Raw genomic sequence first — 18,895 nt, 5'->3', positions numbered from 1 at the left:
ATGCTGATAAACATGTACAATGCACAGGACAGCTCCCCACCACTAAGAATTATCTGGCCAAAAATGTCAGTAGTGTCAAGGTTGAGAACCCTAGACTAGATAAATTGAGAATTAAATGGGCTATCTCAGAAAAAAAAGAAAAAGGTCAAGGGGAAGGAGCAATTAACTGTATTCCCAGTCAAATTTTTATACTTTCATGACAAATTTTAGATGACTAGAAATTACTAAGCAGTGAATAGCAAAGGACTGTGTAAATTGTTTCTAATGAAAATTTGGCAAATTATTTTTAATTATTAAATAACTTACTGGAAAATGAACAAATGCAATATTCATAGTTGAAACAGGCAGTTCATTTAACCTATGTGTAGGAAAAACTCAGCTATAAAACTTAATGGTCATGTCATTAATCATAGTGACCTTTTGAGAATATGGCGATTTCTGTTGTAAACCCCATTAGTACACCATAGTGCTGATTACAGATCAACATGCTCATCCTTATGCTGTATTGATTAGAGTTTTTACTTAGGCATTAAAAATGGAATAACACTTCTTTTAATAAAATTGGTAGTTAATAAATAGACATTTATTCATTGAAAATTAATTTCCCAGATTGTGGAACTTTGTTTATGGTTTTGTGATAGTGATCTCTCAGCTTTTTACATCAGTTTTTTTTTTTCTTTTTCTTGTCAGAATGCATAGTAATCCTCTCCAGCTTCTCTCATGCAACCCCCCCACCCCCCACTACCATCACACAAACACAGTGGACTTTGTGAAATTATTTTGACAATTGATGAGTTTAATTGATTACTTTTGGTTTTTCTAATTGTATTTAGGATGATAATGTAGCTGAAATGAGATATATATTATCAGTGCCTTACTACTTAAAGTGCTGTCCAGAGACCAGTATCCAGATTCAGCTGTGAATTAATTAGTAAGAAATGCAGAATCTGGGCCCTATCTCACACATGCTGAGTCAGAATCTATGCTTTAACAAGACACCATAAGAAGCGCTTCATCAACTAACCTGTGTTAATATACTAGTGAACTGCTTTCTGAACTCTGTTACTCATTTATAATCACATACAAATTATGTCTTCCAGTAATATGAGGTGGATATATTTGTGGTTGCTTTTTTAAAGTTCTAATACAGTCATGTGCCACGAAACGTTTTGGTCAATAATGGATCACATATACAGTGATTCATAAGATTATAATGTATGTATCATATATAAGCCTAGGTATATAGTAGGCTCTACTCTCTAGGTTTGTGTAAGTATACCCTATGATGTTTGCACAACAACAAAATATCCAGACTCATTTCTCAGAACATATCCCCGTCTGCGCTTAGGGTTAGTTATTGAGTTAGAATGAAATAGTTACAGAAGATTCCATTACATTTCAGTGATTGTGATTTTTCAACATTCAGCATGTTCGTGCCACTTAATTACAGTAAAGAGTAATTTTTTTCTTTATTGCTGTTACAGGGTTTATCCCTAAATATTGTATATATAGACTTTATTTTTCTTTTGTTTTTGTGTTTTATGATGATAGTGAAGTTCTTCTGAATTTCTTATCCTCTTTGGCATTTTAGTCATTCCGTAACAGACATTTAATTAAAAAACAACTGTTTATTTTATTTAGATTATAGTCAGAAGTTACATATTTTATTTAGAGTGTAAACTTAACTGGTAAATAATTTGTTCTGTGTCTGGAACCAGTAAAGGTAGTATAGCTTATTCTGTATTGAGGTGCTAATTGTTCTCACCGCCTAGTCATTATTGAATATATTATAATTGCATAAAATGAAGTGTTCTGTTATTCTGAGGTTAATGAAATAATCAGGGCTAGCCTGTCTAGCCCACAGTCAGGGGTCTGACTTGTCATTTGGCGCCATCTGGTGATGGTTGTCTAGTTGGCTTACTTAAGGACATCTCTGTATCCTATGGCTGCCTGGGACTTCCAGAATATTTGCAGTGATTCCAGAAATATCTCAGGTAGTTCGTGCTTATTTCATAAACCTAAGTGGGAGAACACTTGAGATTCAGTGACCCACCCTTCACCTTCCTCCTCCTGAGTCCAGGGTTTTCTTATATGGCTCAGCCACCACCCCAAGAATGTAAGAACTGTAGTCTTCTCCCTTTGGAGAACAGAGGCTGAGCAGAGAACAGAAATCAATAGCAGTACATCCAAAATCACTTTATCGTGGGAGTTTTATCATGTTTACAATTTAGAGCTTAACTAGGATTTTACCAGCAGGTTAGAAAAGGAATTACGGACATATCTTAAGGAAAAATGTCTAGATGTTTTCTTTCAGGCTATACTTTTAGAGTATTTATTTTGGGAAACAAAAAGGTAGAAGAAGGTTTTGAACTGTATGTGTGTGAGTGGGGAGACAAGATAATTTCTGTAAAAATGCTTAATGTGTTTCCTAGTATGTAGGAGATGCTTAATTAATGTTAATTCCTTTTCATACTACAAGGAACTTTGACCCTGTCAGTTATCCTTTGTCTCTTGAAGTCTTTCTCAAGCTAGCTCCTTCCTATTACAGTTTTGTCTCCTACCTAAAGACTAACAAAAACAACACAAAAACTTTCTTCAACTCTCCATGCATTCTAGTTACTGCCCTGTCTTCACCCTTACAACCAAACTTTTCAGAAGTTTTCTACTTTATTTCTTCACTTTCCTTTACTCTTGAGTCCTCTCCAATGTGGCTTCTGCTTTCAACAGAAACAGTTCTCACAGCATTCATCTCCTTGTCAGTAAATCCAGCATACCTTTTTCAGTTTTCATTTTGGTCACTCAACAGCATTTAACTAGCCTTTGAAACTACTGCTTAAAACACTTCTTTTTCTTAGCTGCTATAATGCTACACTCTTGTAAAATTGGTATTTCTTCTAATTTTATCTATGTTTTCATCTTCCTGTCATTTAGAATTCCACAAGACTATGTCTCAGGTCATCTTTACATTCACTTTTTAATTTTTTGTGAGATTTAGGCTTTAATTTTATTATAATAAAAATTGTGATAAAATTTAAATGCTTTTAAAAAAAACTAATGAGTTATTTTTATGAAAAAGATTTATAGCATCATAGAAAAATATAAAGAAAATTTAAAAATTGCCCCAAATTTCACCACCAAGAAATGAGTGTTAACATTTGGTGAGCGTTCTTCTAGACATCTTTTCAAAAATAATAATTGGAGCTGATATCCATTGAACCTCAATATGTGCCAGAACTGTTTTAAAGTACTTTAAATCTCTACAACTTCATGTGGTAGAGTTAATGTTATCCCCATTGCATAGATGAGGTGGAGAAAGAGGAGTAACCTGCCCAAGGTCTTACAGGTAGTAAGTGGTAGAAGTGGTATTCAAACCAAGCGAACTTGGAATTTGGTGAACTCAATGTAAGTAAGATTGGATATGAAGGAGGCATAAAGTGGTACCTGCTTTCTGTTTAGATTGCTTAATTCACTTAGGCTATAAATATTGCTCAAGAAAGAAGTCAAGCAAGTAGTAGAACAACACTTCTCAGTTCTCAACATTTGGCTCTAAGTATGAGTTTTTGTTCAGTGATATGTTTTAACACAAACTCTATCAATTTTTGGCAATTTTTTTAACATTATGTTTTACTAATTTAGTATATGAAAATGATGATCAACTCCTATGGGATCCTGAGTACTTACCAGAAGATAAGGTGGTTGTATTTCTTAAGGATGCATCTAGAAGAACAGGTGATGAGAAAGGTGTAGAAGCAATTCCTGAAGGATCTCACATAAAAGACAACGAACAGGTACATCAATCAGAAACAACTATAAGAATTTTCCAAAAATAAGTTAACCATACACATTTATAGATGTAAATGCTGCCACTTTCAGTGTTGTTATTGTGTCCACCAAAATTCCTGTAATGTTATTCACAGGGAATCTGACTGAGGTTATAATCGGTGTAAGATACCATTTGTTACCACATTCGCTTCATTGGTGTGATTAAAACTCAAATAAAAAAACAAAAATCTTGATGTTTTATTTAGCCTGTATGTACTTTTTATTAGGTTTTTAAAAATTCCTTTGGCTATGCCTGAGAATCTGAATATCATCAAGTTGGCATGCTCATCTGGGATAAGATTATCATGTACACTATAAGACCGGTGCCTACCACGAACCTAATATGAGGGTACTTCAAAAAGGTCATGGAACAATTTGTATTATCTTAATTCTATTTTTCCATGAACTTTTTGAAGTACCACTGTATAACAGCATTATCTTTTTTACCTTTTTTTATCATTGTTTTTCTTTTCTGATTAGTTTAAAATGATTTTATAATAGGAATCTCAAAAAGCCACAAAGAAAGGATTGTGGTTTACAATCTTTTTATTTCTAAATTCCTAGGTTACTAGGGCCACCTAGTTAGAATGTTTACATATACTATTTTGTACATATTTAGAGGTAGTTAATTATCAGGGTTAAATTTATATTTGTTTTTCCTTAGTGTAGTGTTCTATATGTTTTATTCACTAAAATTATTTGCCCTCCAGAAAGAATGAAAATAAACACTGGATTCTGGAAAAATTTTTACTTTTAAGAAATTATAGTATGGAACTGTTCAGTGTCTGGGTCAAATATTGAAGCCTTTTATTTTTCTAGGCTTTATATGAATTAGTTAAATGCAGTTTTGATACAGAAGAGGCATTGAGAAGATTAAGATTTAATGTGAAAGCAGCTAGAGGTAAGCATAAATATTAAGTTTTTGTTTTCATCATTTGATACAAATTTAAAAATTAAGCTCTTCAGTTTACCTAGATATATTCTATCCTAAGCTTAATAATTCTCATCTTTTTGAATTCAGTAAATATTAGCTGAACAGAAGTGTTATACAAGGCATTATGAGAAATAAGATTAAGTCTATTCCTTTCTTTATGGGAAAGTAAGCCCATTTAAGTAAAAATATAAAAATACAATTATGTATTTTGCAATTACAATTTCAAAGCATGTTTTTAAATATATTCTTACTTGATCATGTTAATAGCCCTATGAGCTAAGTGAAAAATTGATGAGACTGGTGTCTCTGAACTAAGCTTGGCTAAGGCAAACAATTCATAAACAATGAAGCTATAACTAAATCCAGGGTTATTCTCTGTTTTTGTTTTTGAACTTAAATCTGGCCTCCATCCAGCTTCACTAAGAGTACTGTTTATTTTATACATAATTAAGTTACAAATGAGGTGTTTATTCATTCAACAAAAGTTTGTTTTTGAACTTAAATCTGGCCTCCATCCAGCTTCACTAAGAGTACTGTTTATTTTATATATAATTAAGTTACAAATGAGGTGTTTATTCATTCAACAAAAATTTGAGGGACTCCTAAGTTTTGAACATATAACTATGAACAAAATTCCTGCCCTCATGTTGCTTAGAGTCTAGATAGGGAAGCTGAAAAATAGTTAGAAATTCTTCCAAGAAGAACTAAAGTGGGTGCTATTGAAACCTATTGAAGTGGGATTTAACATAGTAGGGGGAGAGGGTGGGGTTTTTAGGGAAAGCTTCCAGACTAAGTGTTTTTTTGTTGAGATATAAAAGAATTATCTCAGTGAAAGGGGGTGCGGTAGGGGGCAGGAAATAATTCTAGCCAGAGGGGACACCATGCACAAAGTGTGAGGTAAAAAAGAATATAGTGAATTTAAGAAGTTGAAAGGTGACTAATATAGTTGGATCATGAAGAATTAAGGAGAAGGTGGCCCAAGTTGAGGCTGGAGAGGTAGGTACCAAATCATTCAAAATCTTACTAAATCAGGAGTTTTTACTTGGCCGTACAGCAGGTAATTCATTAAGTGGCAGAACAATGGTCCAGTGGAAACATTGAGACTGTTTTTACACCTGGAATTAAAGTTCAGATCTCAATGTTTTGTTTGTCATATGCAACATTTCAGGGGAATATTGTTTAACAATTTTTCCCCTTGTTTTGTCAGAGGAATTATCTGTTTGGACAGAGGAAGAGTGTAGAAATTTTGAACAAGGACTGAAGGCCTATGGAAAGGATTTTCATTTGATTCAGGCTAATAAAGTAAGTAATGATATATGTTCTCTTTCTTACAAAAAGACATTTGGTTTAACAATCCAAATTATTGTACATCTTCGCTATATTTTCTTGTGTTAAAGGTTCTATAATGAATATTATATTTGGCATTTAGCAAATTATTATAATAAGCATGCCTGACATAAATTTGCTGGGTGACTGTTTTCAGTGCACGATACTGGAAGTGTTTAAGAATTGGACTCATTTATACGTAGAGTAATCAACTTCTGGGTGGGTGGGGTTATGTACCTGTGTAATGCAATTATTTATAGCTGTTTTCCACTATTTGTGATAAGGTATTTTAAGGAGGGGCTTTAAAATAATTTTGAGACTTTAAAGCATTTTTAATGTGAGATTATTTATAATTAAAATATTTATTATATCTGCTTATGTCCTGAGTAGCTTAAAATTAGATACTTAAGGTTTAATTTGGTTGTAATCAAGATTTAATTCAATTTTTCAGAAGCATTTATCTGAACATATCGGCTTTCTTATATAATATTATAGCCGTTATAATTTTACAATTTTATTTAACATGACAATTTTCCATATTGATAACATCAGTCATACACTGTATACTCTGAAGAACTTTGTAATTACTTGCATATTTGTTTTGGGATTTAATTCTTGCGACTGAAATCAGGTAAGGTTTTTAATAGTAACTATACAATTATATAGAATACAAAGATGTGTTGTTCCTGTGGGAGATTAGAACAGGCAAATTAAAGTCTCAGAGCTTTAATATAGAAAGTTACTTAAGTTTAGTAAAGACAAGGGGCTGATCTTTATGTATTTCCTTAAAGGAAACTTCTAAGTTTTGTGTGGTAGCTTGTCCAGGACTATTTTGAAAGTATCTGAGCTTATGTCTGAGGCTCTAAATAATCTTTCTCCACATTCCTCTTTTTTATACTTCTGGATGTGATTGGATGGTGTCCAGTTGATTTGTTTTAATACCTATTTTTAGTTTATGTTCAATAAATAGTTGCTTACAAATCATGTGAGTTCATTTTTCTTAATTTTGTTGTGCATTAACTAGTTCATTCTTAATTATCTCGTTGCATTTTGGTAATTGACATTGGACATAACTAATAAAAGAAATTTTGCATATTATCATTTAGCATAACTTAGAAGACAATGTAATTGGTGACAAAAGCATATACCCCTAATGTCGTGTCCAATCATCTGATAACTTCAAACATAGTCAGCACTCAAAGAAAGGAGTGCGTTATGTATGCTACTGACTGGCAATATATGTTTCTGATGTTTTTTAAAAAATCATTTTATGGTTGAAAGGGACCGCAGTTTGAATAAGAGTTTTCTAGCATTCTTGCTTGAATTCAAACACTGTTAACCAAGCCATCTGGATTATCTGTAGAGGGAGCCCATGGAATGATAGCTGATGTAACTAGCAGCATCAACAACCGCTACCAATATGATTTTTTTTTAAGGAACTAGAACTTATTAGGTGACTTGAAACTATAAGCCAAAAAAGTCTTAAAAATAAGACCTTGATTTCTTTATTATAAATAATTGGGATCGTGATATTTTAATGTTATAGGATAGAGAACAGTTGACCTATATGTAATATACTAGTTGTTCCAGTGAATAAAGGGAAGACAGTAATTCATTAAGTGGCAGAACAATGGTCCAGTGGAAACATTGAGACTGTTTTTACACCTGGAATTAAAGTTCAGATCTCAATCATAAGTTCTATTATGAGGGCTTATTTTATTGACGATTTTTTATAATATTAATTTTGCATGCCCCAAAATGTTATTTTCATTTTTTGACTTCAGTGAAGTACCATTGCCAGAGTTAGCAGTAGCAAAAAGGATGTTGTCAGCTTTATTTGTTAATCCCATAGGTGTTGAACATTATGTGAGGGGAGCCATTCATTTACACAAATAGGTACAGCACAGTAAGCCACAGGAGTAACTTAGTAAGCAAAGCATTAACATTATTATATTAGCTTTCCACTCACTGTGGCATATTCTCAGACTTTCTAGAAAGTATATTAACTGAGTCTGGATCACTGTTGGGACTAGTAAGAGAATCTTCTGAAAGGGAATTTAAAGGTAGACTCTCTAGGTGCTCCGTGAGTAAAAGTATTGGCAAACTGTTCATAACATTCATTTTCATCTGAATGCCACTTCCAGATGCTTCCAGTAGAGGAATATTTACAGCTGATTAGGATGATGGTAGCCTTTTAAAAAGCAGAATTCTAAATATCTGAAGACCTGTTGCCAATGTGTTACTCCCCTTAATGGAAGTTTAGAAAGAATAGCTTTGAATGCAGCTACTGTAGTGTCATATTTTGTACATGGTATTATATGTATCAGTTAAGGACTATCTAAATTTATTTTCAAATTTCAGATGTTTTTCATGAAATAACTTTGTTAAGAATAGATGATTCTTAAAAACAAGCATTTATTTCTTATAGGTCCGAACAAGGTCAGTTGGTGAATGTGTAGCATTCTATTACATGTGGAAAAAATCTGAACGTTATGATTTCTTTGCTCAGCAAACGCGATTTGGAAAAAAGAAATATAATCTTCATCCTGGTGTAACGTGAGTTAATTTTTTCCTTCAGAGCTATATATTTTTTTGCTAAGCTTTTCTAGATTTTTCTTGAGAGAATTACGATTTTTAGAATCTTGCTTTTACAAAGAATTTACATTGTTTTAAATTTACCATCTATTGATATGTCTGTGTAGGGCTTTTAGATTTCTCAGTGTCTTATAATATGAACTGTGTTTACAGTGTTTTATTTGAGACAACAAATATATCATTAAAATAAGATTTCAAGGTTTTCTAAAAATGCTTTATCAGTTTTACATTAGATTATTATTGAAATGAGAACACAATATTCAAAAGTTCCAGTAGCAAAGGCAGTTTCCCTGCCCTGCCCCTGGAATATGGCACATGGCATAGACATTTTTAATTAGAGTGTATGTTTTTATTAGATATCCCTGAGGAGGAGATGAATCAGATCAGCTGTGAAAGCATGTTTTCTATTCCATTAGGTAATAAGCACATACAATTTTCATGTTATGATACTTTGAAAGCAGTGAGAATAGAGGATAGAATATCTTTTTTTTTTTTTGACCGGTGAGGGGATCATAACCCTCGGCACGGTGTGGTCTGTATAGGCCATCCCTATATAGGATCCGAACCTGCGGCCTCAGCGCTAACAACACCATACTCACCCGAGTGAGCCACGGAGCCAGCCCTAGCTAGAATATCTTTTCTAAAACTGTGGGGCCATAAGCCCAGTAGAGGCCCTTTAAAGAGGAAGGGAAATTAGTATTTTTTCTTGTCTATTCTACTTTTGATCTCAGAACAAACACAAGATTTGAGTATAGATAATATAAAAGGGAAGAACATCGTTATGTAATAAGTCAGGTCAAATTGCATCTTGTTTTGTGACAAGCTTTTTATGCAAGAAAGAACATGTACGTGCTGACTTCTCTTTTCCTAGCTTTCCTGAATCTTTTCCTCTGACAGAAGTAATATTTAATAATTAGTAATGCAACTCTAGCTTCCTCCCAGTGACACAGATACGGGTTATTTTATCTCCTCTTTATGCAAAATGTCTCATAATAACTAATCCAATCTGCATGCACCAAATTCTCTTAATCTGATTCAGTCTAGCTTTAAAGTGAAACATTGCACCACCACGACTGGCAATTTGTTACTTAAGTACAAAAAGTATTGAACCCTTTATCTCACATGAATTGCTTTAAAATGCTGATGAATTGTTACGGACGCAATACTGTCCTTGACTATTCCCTAATGTTTATGAATAAAAACAATCAAAGCTGTGACTTGATTTGGTCAGTGTGTACCAATAAAGATATTATTAAGGCTGGCCAAATAATTGCCTGTAAAAGATGTGCTTGTACAATGTCTGTTTGTGCTCTTCAAACTCCTAGACTGGACTGCTTCTTAGTCATGTTCATTTATAGGTGTATCCGCTGGTTACTTCCTTGGAAGATCAAGTGCTCAAAAGCCCAAAGGAAAGTAATCTAAAAGGGAATAAATAAGTTTGATTGACCCCTGGAAATCGTGGGATAATAGACAGTGTACCTCATCCCCCATTATTCAAAGCTGGTGATTGCTAGAATGGAGTTTAATATATAGCAGCAGTATTCCAAGTTTTATCTAACTACATAATGTTATTAAATTTATAGTTAATTCTTTTTTTCATTGGTAGTATTCAAACATAATGATGTAGAACTAGATATAGCTATCTAGTCTGAAGAGTATATCTTAAAATAGACACGGTTTTCAAACTATTCTATAGGGAAAAGCAATAGTAAAATCTTTCATTTTTTTCACCCATTTCAGAAATAATGTTCACACACGAACTACAGTCAAATCTGTCATCATCAGCAGTAAGAACATAAGAAATGCCATGCTGGGTCAGACCCATGGTTCATCCAGTTTTCTCTTTCAGAAAGCATCATGAAGGAAAGTGTTGTGGGCTGGCTTAGTTGGTCCTCTGTGATGTGAAGCTCAACAGGTTAGGTAGGGATGTGTCACCAAGTGTTCTAGTTTCTCTAATAATCTCTCCATAGCTTCTGAAAACTTTTTGAAGAGACATTTATCTGCAACCCTGATTCCTCTTAAGGTTAAGTATTCTGTGGGTGGAATAGCCACCGTTAAAAGTAATCCATATCTTCTTTTTTCTCAGGTTTTAAGAGTTAACAGTGGTCCCTGGTATAATGGTATGAAATAAACAAGTGTGTTTTTTTCCTGAAGCAAGAATGCCATGGTTTTGTACGCTTCAGTTATGTCACCTCTGGGTCTTTTATAAAGTTTTTTTTAACTGAAAGAATGATAACTTTTTACTGAGACTCATTTATTTTAGCTGTGTTATGTCTTCTATAAGAAGCAGTGACCAAACTATATTATTTTCCAAATGGGGAGTAATTGCGATTTTCTGTAAGCATGGAAAAATTTTTCTGATTTGCTTCCAGTACCATTTCCTTCTGTTAATTGTTGCACTTTAAGCAACTACATAAGTCATTAAATTAATGCCTTTAGAGGAAAATTTGAGTGAATTTTTTCCACCTCCTTTTTTAGATCAAAATCCATAGTACAAAGCACATTATCCTGATAGTTATTTGTTCATTTTTCCGTTGTTACCTTCCATTCATTCACCAGAATGAAGCACATCTGCCACTCTTCTGCCTACAAACAGCCTTTGAAAGATCTACTATAGATGCTCCCAATTCATTCCCTGGGAATGAATTGGGATCCATTGGCTAATTGTGAAGATTGCACTGTAAAATATTCAACCTTTCAAATTTTTTTTTTTAAGTAAAAATTAATTCAGCATAACTCTGGTTACCTGAATGATGCCCCAACCTTCTGGATGATTCACCTGACTTTTCTTTCTCCAAAGCATTCTGGATACCATTAATCTTTAGGAAATAATGATATTTATTATTGTTTCACAGTGTCATTGCTGTATTCAGAAATTTAAAATAATTTTGATAGCTAATCAACTCTTAACTTCCTTTGCTTGGCTTTTAATATTCTCCATTATTCAGTCCCACCGTACCATGTTTATTAACAGTTCCCTCATCATGCATCTTCTGTTTTATTTGCTTTATCTTTTGAAGTCTCTTTGGCAGTCATCATACTCATTCCTGTTTCTCTGTGCTTCACATTTGTTACGTAATTGTTCTGTAATTATGATGAATAGCATAGAGCTGAACAGGTCTTAAAGACCATCAAATTTAATTCACTCTATTTGTAGATGAAGAAAATAAGGCCTAGAATGTTAAATTGATTAGGACATGGTTTTATACATTTTTGTGATATGTGTTAGTTTTACTCATATACCTCAGACTGTTAGAAGCTTCTTGAGATCAGGTACCACATCTCTATATTTATTATATCCCCATAACCCAGGAGACAGTGATGATCATACAGTTTGAGATTATAACTACAGTTAATGGTATATTACCACAGACTTTCAGAAAATTCCTAAGAGCTTCCGCTGTTCTTATCCACATTCTTATTTACTTTGTTCACAAAATTCTGAAACATTTGTCTTACTAATTCCATTATACTTACTCTGAAGGAATTTTAAAATAAATATTTAGGTTTTTATTGAGATTCTGTTCTGTGCTGTGCACAACTTAGGTACCAGTGTTGCAGTAATAAACAAAACAGACTAAAATCTCTGCCCTTGGGGAATTATATTCCGGTGCAGGTATTGGCACACTTTTTTTGTAATGAGGTAGGGAGTAAATATTTTAGGATTTGCAGGCCCTCGGGTCTCTGCCACAACTCAGCTCTGCAGTTGTTGCACAAAAGCAGTCATAGACAGTGTGTAAATGAATGTGTGTAGCTGGGTTCCAGTAAAACTTCATTTATTAGAAACAGGTGGCCAGCCCACAGGGCATAGTTGGATGATCTTTATTCTGTGAGTTAGTAACACTTTATAGTTTACAAAACATTTTTCATACATATATCTAATTCAACAACCACGTATGGTAGATAGAACAGGTATGACTTATCTACATTTTATAGTGAAAGGCACTAAACTCCAAAGAGACAAATATTTAGCCCAGATCTTCTAACCCTTACCCAGTGTAGTTCAGGAATGACTTAGGGAAGAAATGAGCTCATCTGTAATGACACAGGATAAAGACAGCAGAAAAGCCCAGGAACTTCGTTAGTTTAGATCTGGAAGAAAGGTAATACAGAAGATAGGCAGGAAGGTTTGGGGAGGCGATCAGTCCTTTTTACTAGGCCCCAATTTGTCTTTCACATATTGCCTTTAGGGGCTTTAAAATCCAATCTGTGTCTGTTCAGAAATTCTTTTCTACTCCTGTTGCCATCACCCCATCTCTTCACTTAAAAATCCTTCAGTTTCAGTTGGGCTACTCTGAGCACTTGCCTACAGTTTTAAAAGTTTTAAAACTTCCTATAGGTCTCTAAAATTTGCTAGTTTAAAGCCTTTACTCTTAAAAATCCTTCAGTTTCAGTTGGGCTACTCTGAGCACTTGCCTACAGTTTTAAAAGTTTAAAAACTTCCTATAGGTCTCTAAAATTTGCTAGTTTAAAGCCTTTACGCATTTTTCATACAAACAAACACATAATCAAAAGGAGCTTTTCATTTAAATGTTCAAATCCTGGTGCAGTAGAGGAGGGACTAGAATGAAAATGAAAATTAGAATATACTTGTTAATAAGCCTTCTGAGTTCAACCTCAGTTATTTTAATTTTCAGTTTTTTTTAATATTAGAAAATAATTGTTTTATTAATTTTAAGGGATTACATGGATCGTCTTCTAGATGAAAGTGAAAGTGCTGCTTCTAGTCGAGCACCATCCCCTCCTCCAACTGCATCCAACAGTAGTAACAGCCAATCTGAGAAAGAAGATGGTACTATAAGCAGTAGTAATCAGAACGGTAAGCAACCAAAGAAACATTTCTATTTCTTCATAATGAGGGGCACCTTTCCTTCAGTAGCTCAGGAAATTCAGTTTGGGTTTACACTTCCAAAACAGAAGTAAAAATTGTAAATAACAGATTAAACATACCATAATATCAGCATACATATATACAAATTCAAAAAATTGGAAAGAATTCCCATTGACATCATTAAAACGTAACTTTAATATGCATACTATCAACAGTGACCATTCCTTTTAAGAAGCTTGTTGTATTTTAGTACTATTTCTTTTCTTACCAGTTAGGATAATGCCCGGATATACGTATTCCTATTAATTAGATCAAAACTCCAGCCATTTCACATCAGAAATACAGATATTTATTAAATACCTTGAGAGCTTATAACACTTACCTGGAAAGTGCTTTAAACTTATAAATGAAAAAAAGTAGATAACTAGTAGAGCACTGTTTTGAATATTTGATAACATAATGACCTTGAAGAATGAGAAAAGAAAAAACAGGTATCAGCCTGTGCATTAGTATTCTCCAGAAATATTTGTTTTTATCTCCATGAAACAGAAAAGCAAAAGGCATATTGATGTTTGACATTCAAATTATGTTCCTATTTAAACTATACAGTGGGCCAGGGATCACTATGCTGATCAGCAAGAACTAGTCACAGAGAATTATTTTGATTTCTACTTTGACTAAAATGGTCTGAGAATTGCCAAGCAGAAAGTGATAAGTGCCCCCTCACCCCTTGGCTCCTATTTAGGAGGAAACTGGTAAATTAGACAGTAGGGAGGGCCATTGGGGAGCTAAACTCCCCTTGACAGAAACTGTAAGAGAAACAGTGTGAAAACTTTAACCCTTGTTCTGACCTTTGGTTTCTCACTGGCACTGCTGTAGTGTATATACTTAGTTCATTTCATAGCCCCTCTCTATTCCCTTACTACTTTCCCTCTAAGAACAAGCCAAACAAACAAAACGTAGGGTCCAGCAGACATGTCCTGGTCCAGGAAGTTTCACTGACATGATTTCTAATGCCAGCCACATCCATTCTGAAGTAGAACCAGCTGAGACTGTTGACCTTGGGACTAGGGGTGGAAGCTCAGAGGCAGACAGCTGGCACTACTTCTGTCTTTTCCTGTTTGTTCTCAACATCAACACCAAATAAATCATTTCTTTTTTTAATTCTTTGATGAGAACATGCTGTTAGATTAGGAGAGTGTTCATAAACTACCTATAAATTATTCAGTAGCTTAGAAACCATTTGCATCAGGTATATGCAGTCATGATTCTCAGGTTTTTCAAAGAAAGGAACTTTCCAAACCAATTTTATTTCTCTTGTAAGGGCTTTAATTAATGCCTTGAAATCTTATAGTTTCTTACCTAATCACAGTCTCATCTAGCTTTTTCTACTTGCTATATGGAATTGTTCCTTCATATGATGCATAATCCCCATGTGCATTCATAATTGAGTGGATTTTTGAGTTGAAGAAAGTATTTCTTTTTTTTTTTTTTTTACCAAAATGTAATATCTTAGGCTCATCCTTTATGTTGAATATTTTTCAGGTAATTATATTTTGATTATCTCCAGTGGTGGATTCTGTATTTTACTTCCTTTCACCAAATTTGTATTCCATTTTGCAGTCAATTCTAACATGATCTTTCTATTGTTACTTGCTTTCTTTAGAATAATTATGCTTTTATTTTTTTCACCTGTTATGGAGGAATTTTTGTTTACTTATCAGCATGGGAGTTTTGACCTGCTCTGTTTCCAACTTGGGCCAGTTCACCCCTCCTTAGTCAACCTGATGGTTCCCCGCTCCCAGGAAGTCACCATATTGATGCTGAACTTAATGCGGACACCCAATTGGCATAGTGCACTATGGCCCAGAACTCCTGGGCTCAAGCAATCATCCAGCCTCAGCCTCCCAAGTAGCTAGTACTACAGGCATGCACCACCATGCCCAGCGCAAATTTGTGTTTACTTTTAGCACTTCCAAGTGTGTGCTTGGACAGTGCAGCATTGATTTTTTTTTTTAACATTATGCCAGATTATTTAAGTACACTTAGATAAATATACTGTGATCTTATAAAACACAATACCCATAGATTTACATTAAGAATAAAAAAGTTATGGCATCTTGATTTTATATGGCAGTAGAAAACTCAAACTTCTGTTAAGAAAGAACATTGATTTTGTTTTTACGTGGTTTTAGAAAGTTACAGCCCTTTTGCAAAGTCCAAATAATTTATGTATATGTCCTTGTTAATTTAGTCTGTTTAGAATGCTGGATCCAATGCTTATTTGTTGTCACATAATACTTACTGTGCTTTCAACATATGCCAAATTCTGTTCTTAGTTCTTTACATTCACTAACTTAATCTTCACAAAAACCCTGTGAGGTAAATCTATTAAGATCCTCACTGTGTAAGCAATGGAACTGAGGTACAGAGAGCATAAATAACTTGTCTAAGGTCACACAGCTAGTAAATATTACAGCCAGAATTCAGACCATATGTATGTACAGATTTGATACCTTGTTTTTTCTGATGAAAAGCTATTTTGCTGTAGTGGCTTTATAATAGTTTACACTTCCAACTTTTTTATATCAGCAGTTTCTGATGTTTATATCAGTATGTTTCTTCCAATTTAGGAGTGTCATCTAATGGACCAGGTGAAATAGTAAATAAAGAAGAAGAAAAAGTTGAAGGGTTACATGTTAATGGACCAACAGGTGGAAATAAGAAAACACTTCACACAGATATGGATACTAATGGTTATGAAACGGATAACCTTACCACTGACCCAAAACTTGCCCATATGACTGCAAGAAATGAAAATGATTTTGATGAAAAAAGTGAGAGACCTGCCAAAAGGCGAAGGGTGAACAGCAATGGAAAAGAAAGTCCAGGTTCTTCTGAATTTTTCCAAGAAGCAATCTCACATGGAAAATTTGATGAACTTGAAAACACAGATGACTAAATTTTAGATCTATTTTACTTTCTTTGGAGTAAATTCTGGTGTGACTAAAATTTTCAGGGTTGATGGGTTACCTTAAAAAGTTGATTTCCTTGAAGCAGTTGGTTAAAATTTGAAAATTTAAATTGAGAGTCCTATAGGAAATAAGATTTCATAATTCTGCCTTTTGCAGATTTTTTTTACTTTAAAATTGTCAGAGACCCTTTTAAGGATATAAAAAAGCTTAGTAAATTTGAGTCAGCTAAAGATTTATCTGCTTATCTGTACTTTCTCATTTGATGTATTAATTATAAATTTTCACTATATGGTAATTTTTGCTTAGTTTGATGGAGGAATGGGAAAAACCAAGTTCAGTTTTGTGAATGACAAATTTTTTAGTTTCTTGAAATGTCTTTATAACAGACATTTTTGTCTCCATACAAATGGTCATTATTAAGGAAACCCTTATAAATCCTGAAAGTTATGCTAGCATGATTTTTTTATATATAGAAGTTTAAAAATAAACCAGGTCAGGTTTGTATATGTAAAATTGTTGACATCAATGATGTCTTTCCATATTCTTATCTGGGCTTAAGAAATACATTCTGTATTTTTCCAGATTCTTTGTAGCCTTTGAAAGATTTTTACAGTACATATGTCTTGACTGAGCTGTCCTTTCTTAATACAAAAGCTTGTATAATTTTCTTAACTTGTACAGTTGGTAAACTTTTATGAGAGGAATTGATATTCTCAGTGTGTCAGCTTCATTTTATTTTGCTAAGGCTTTTCTAATGAATTTTTAAGTGTCTGTGTAGTAATAAGTCATGTTTCTTATCCAGGTGGTAAAAGCATTCATAAGGGATTGTGAAAATTTGCTTTTTCAAATTTCTACTTAAGGACAAATATTTTGAGAATTCTGAAATTAAGCATGGTGCTTAGATTGCAGTTTGTTTTGCATTTGCTATAATTTTCAAAATTATTTTTGAAGCAAGTCGAAAGTTTTAATTTTGGCTTAAGTGCTTAAATGTATCATGCTGGCCAGAATCCTGTTCAGTTATTTTTATATGCATTATACAATTTCCCATTTTTGCATTAAATAGAGGGGAAAAGGTCAAGTGAGGTTTAGATATTGGCACACCCAAGAAATAACTATTGGCAGGTAACCATACTGATTTTATGAGGAGAAAGTGATGAAGTTTTCAAACTTTTCCAGTAACAATCAGTTTTTTAGATATGATGGTGTTTTGTGTTTTTCCAAAATGAAAATATATAGTAACCATTGCTCTGTGTGATTACAAATAGGATTATCTATCTGCATAGCTTTGTAAGAGTGCCATTTTATTTTTAGTGCAAAAATCTTTTTTAAAAATGTGGTTTTATACAGCTGATAAACCAACCTATATCCAAACTTTTACAAAAGATTATTAACTATTCTTGTTTTTCTCACACAGGCATACTTTAAATGCTTCTTCTGATTAATTTTCAGCCATCAGTTCAAGAGCCAAAGCCTTTTAAAAATATATCTCCTGTGGTCTTGTTTTTAATGGCTCCACTTTCTAATGCAGTTGAGTAGAGGTTGCACTGGTTAGGCCTTACACTCATGAAGTGTTAACATATATTCAGACTGCTTCCCTTCACCAATGTGAACTTTTTTTCCCAAACAGTGTTAAAAGCCACTTTACAACACTTGACTTCATATAATATACATTCACTATTGTTACATACATATCCAAGTAAATCAAAGTTTTGGGTGAAAGTGTTGAGAAGCATTTTTTGTTTTTGTTTTGTTTTGTTTTTACTTAAAACAATTTATCCAGAATGGCAGTAGCTTTAGCAGATGGTCACGATGCATTTTCTAAATCTGATTTTATAAAATGAATCCAAAGTATCCTAGCTCTGTCAAAGATGGTCTATAGAAATATTTCAAAAGATGAGTGATGCTGTACTTTTTAAATTGTTGCAATATTAGAGATGCCATTTTCACCTTTTTTAAAAGATGCATTTTGTTTGCAGGTTTGTAACATTCTTGCAAACTATTATTACAGGAACATTTTAAGTAAATTCTCAGGCATGTTTGCAAATATGGCACATGTATACATATTAGGGAATTTTTCTTAATCTTATATTTTTGGTAACCGTAGGGATGTGTAACTGGCTCTGTATCTCAAATCAGTTACTAAGGTTTTTCCAACTGTAATCAATATTCATGAAAAATACAGGTGTGAAAAACCATGTAACGGGTAGGAACAGGAATTGCCAAATTTTACCTTTTATTCTCTAAAAATGGCTTCTTTCTGTACCACACTGTTCTACTGATTATTTTTACCTTAAAAATAAACTGTATTTTTTAGTAATCGAGTTAATCTTCTGCAAAATCTTAAAGCGTTGTCCACCCAAGTTATAGGCTGATTTCATGTATTTGAATATTTAGATTAACCACTTTATCTTC

General features: G+C 33.4%; 1 protein-coding gene across 6 annotated transcripts in view; it reads left to right on the top strand.

Annotated features, from left to right (window-relative positions):
* MIER1 (mesoderm induction early response 1, transcriptional regulator) overlaps positions 1-18,576 on the top strand; it is a 59,453-nt gene extending 40,877 nt beyond the window's left edge. For all 6 annotated transcript variants that reach the window (XM_008569004.1, XM_008569007.1, XM_008569008.1 and 3 more), the window contains 6 exons: positions 3,637-3,788; positions 4,642-4,723; positions 5,964-6,058; positions 8,511-8,638; positions 13,357-13,496; positions 16,142-18,576. In XM_008569004.1, coding sequence (XP_008567226.1) covers positions 3,637-3,788; positions 4,642-4,723; positions 5,964-6,058; positions 8,511-8,638; positions 13,357-13,496; positions 16,142-16,470 — 926 coding nt within the window. In that variant the 3' untranslated portion in view covers positions 16,471-18,576. The remainder of the gene's footprint in view (positions 1-3,636; positions 3,789-4,641; positions 4,724-5,963; positions 6,059-8,510; positions 8,639-13,356; positions 13,497-16,141) is intronic.
* The last annotated feature ends 319 nt before the right edge of the window (positions 18,577-18,895 follow it).

The sequence above is a fragment of the Galeopterus variegatus genome, unplaced genomic scaffold, assembly GCF_000696425.1.
Source record: "Galeopterus variegatus unplaced genomic scaffold, G_variegatus-3.0.2 Scaffold458, whole genome shotgun sequence".
NCBI classification, from domain to species: Eukaryota; Metazoa; Chordata; class Mammalia; order Dermoptera; family Cynocephalidae; genus Galeopterus; species Galeopterus variegatus.
Note: the sequence above shows the minus strand (reverse complement) of the source record. Positions and strands in the feature narration are given on the sequence as shown.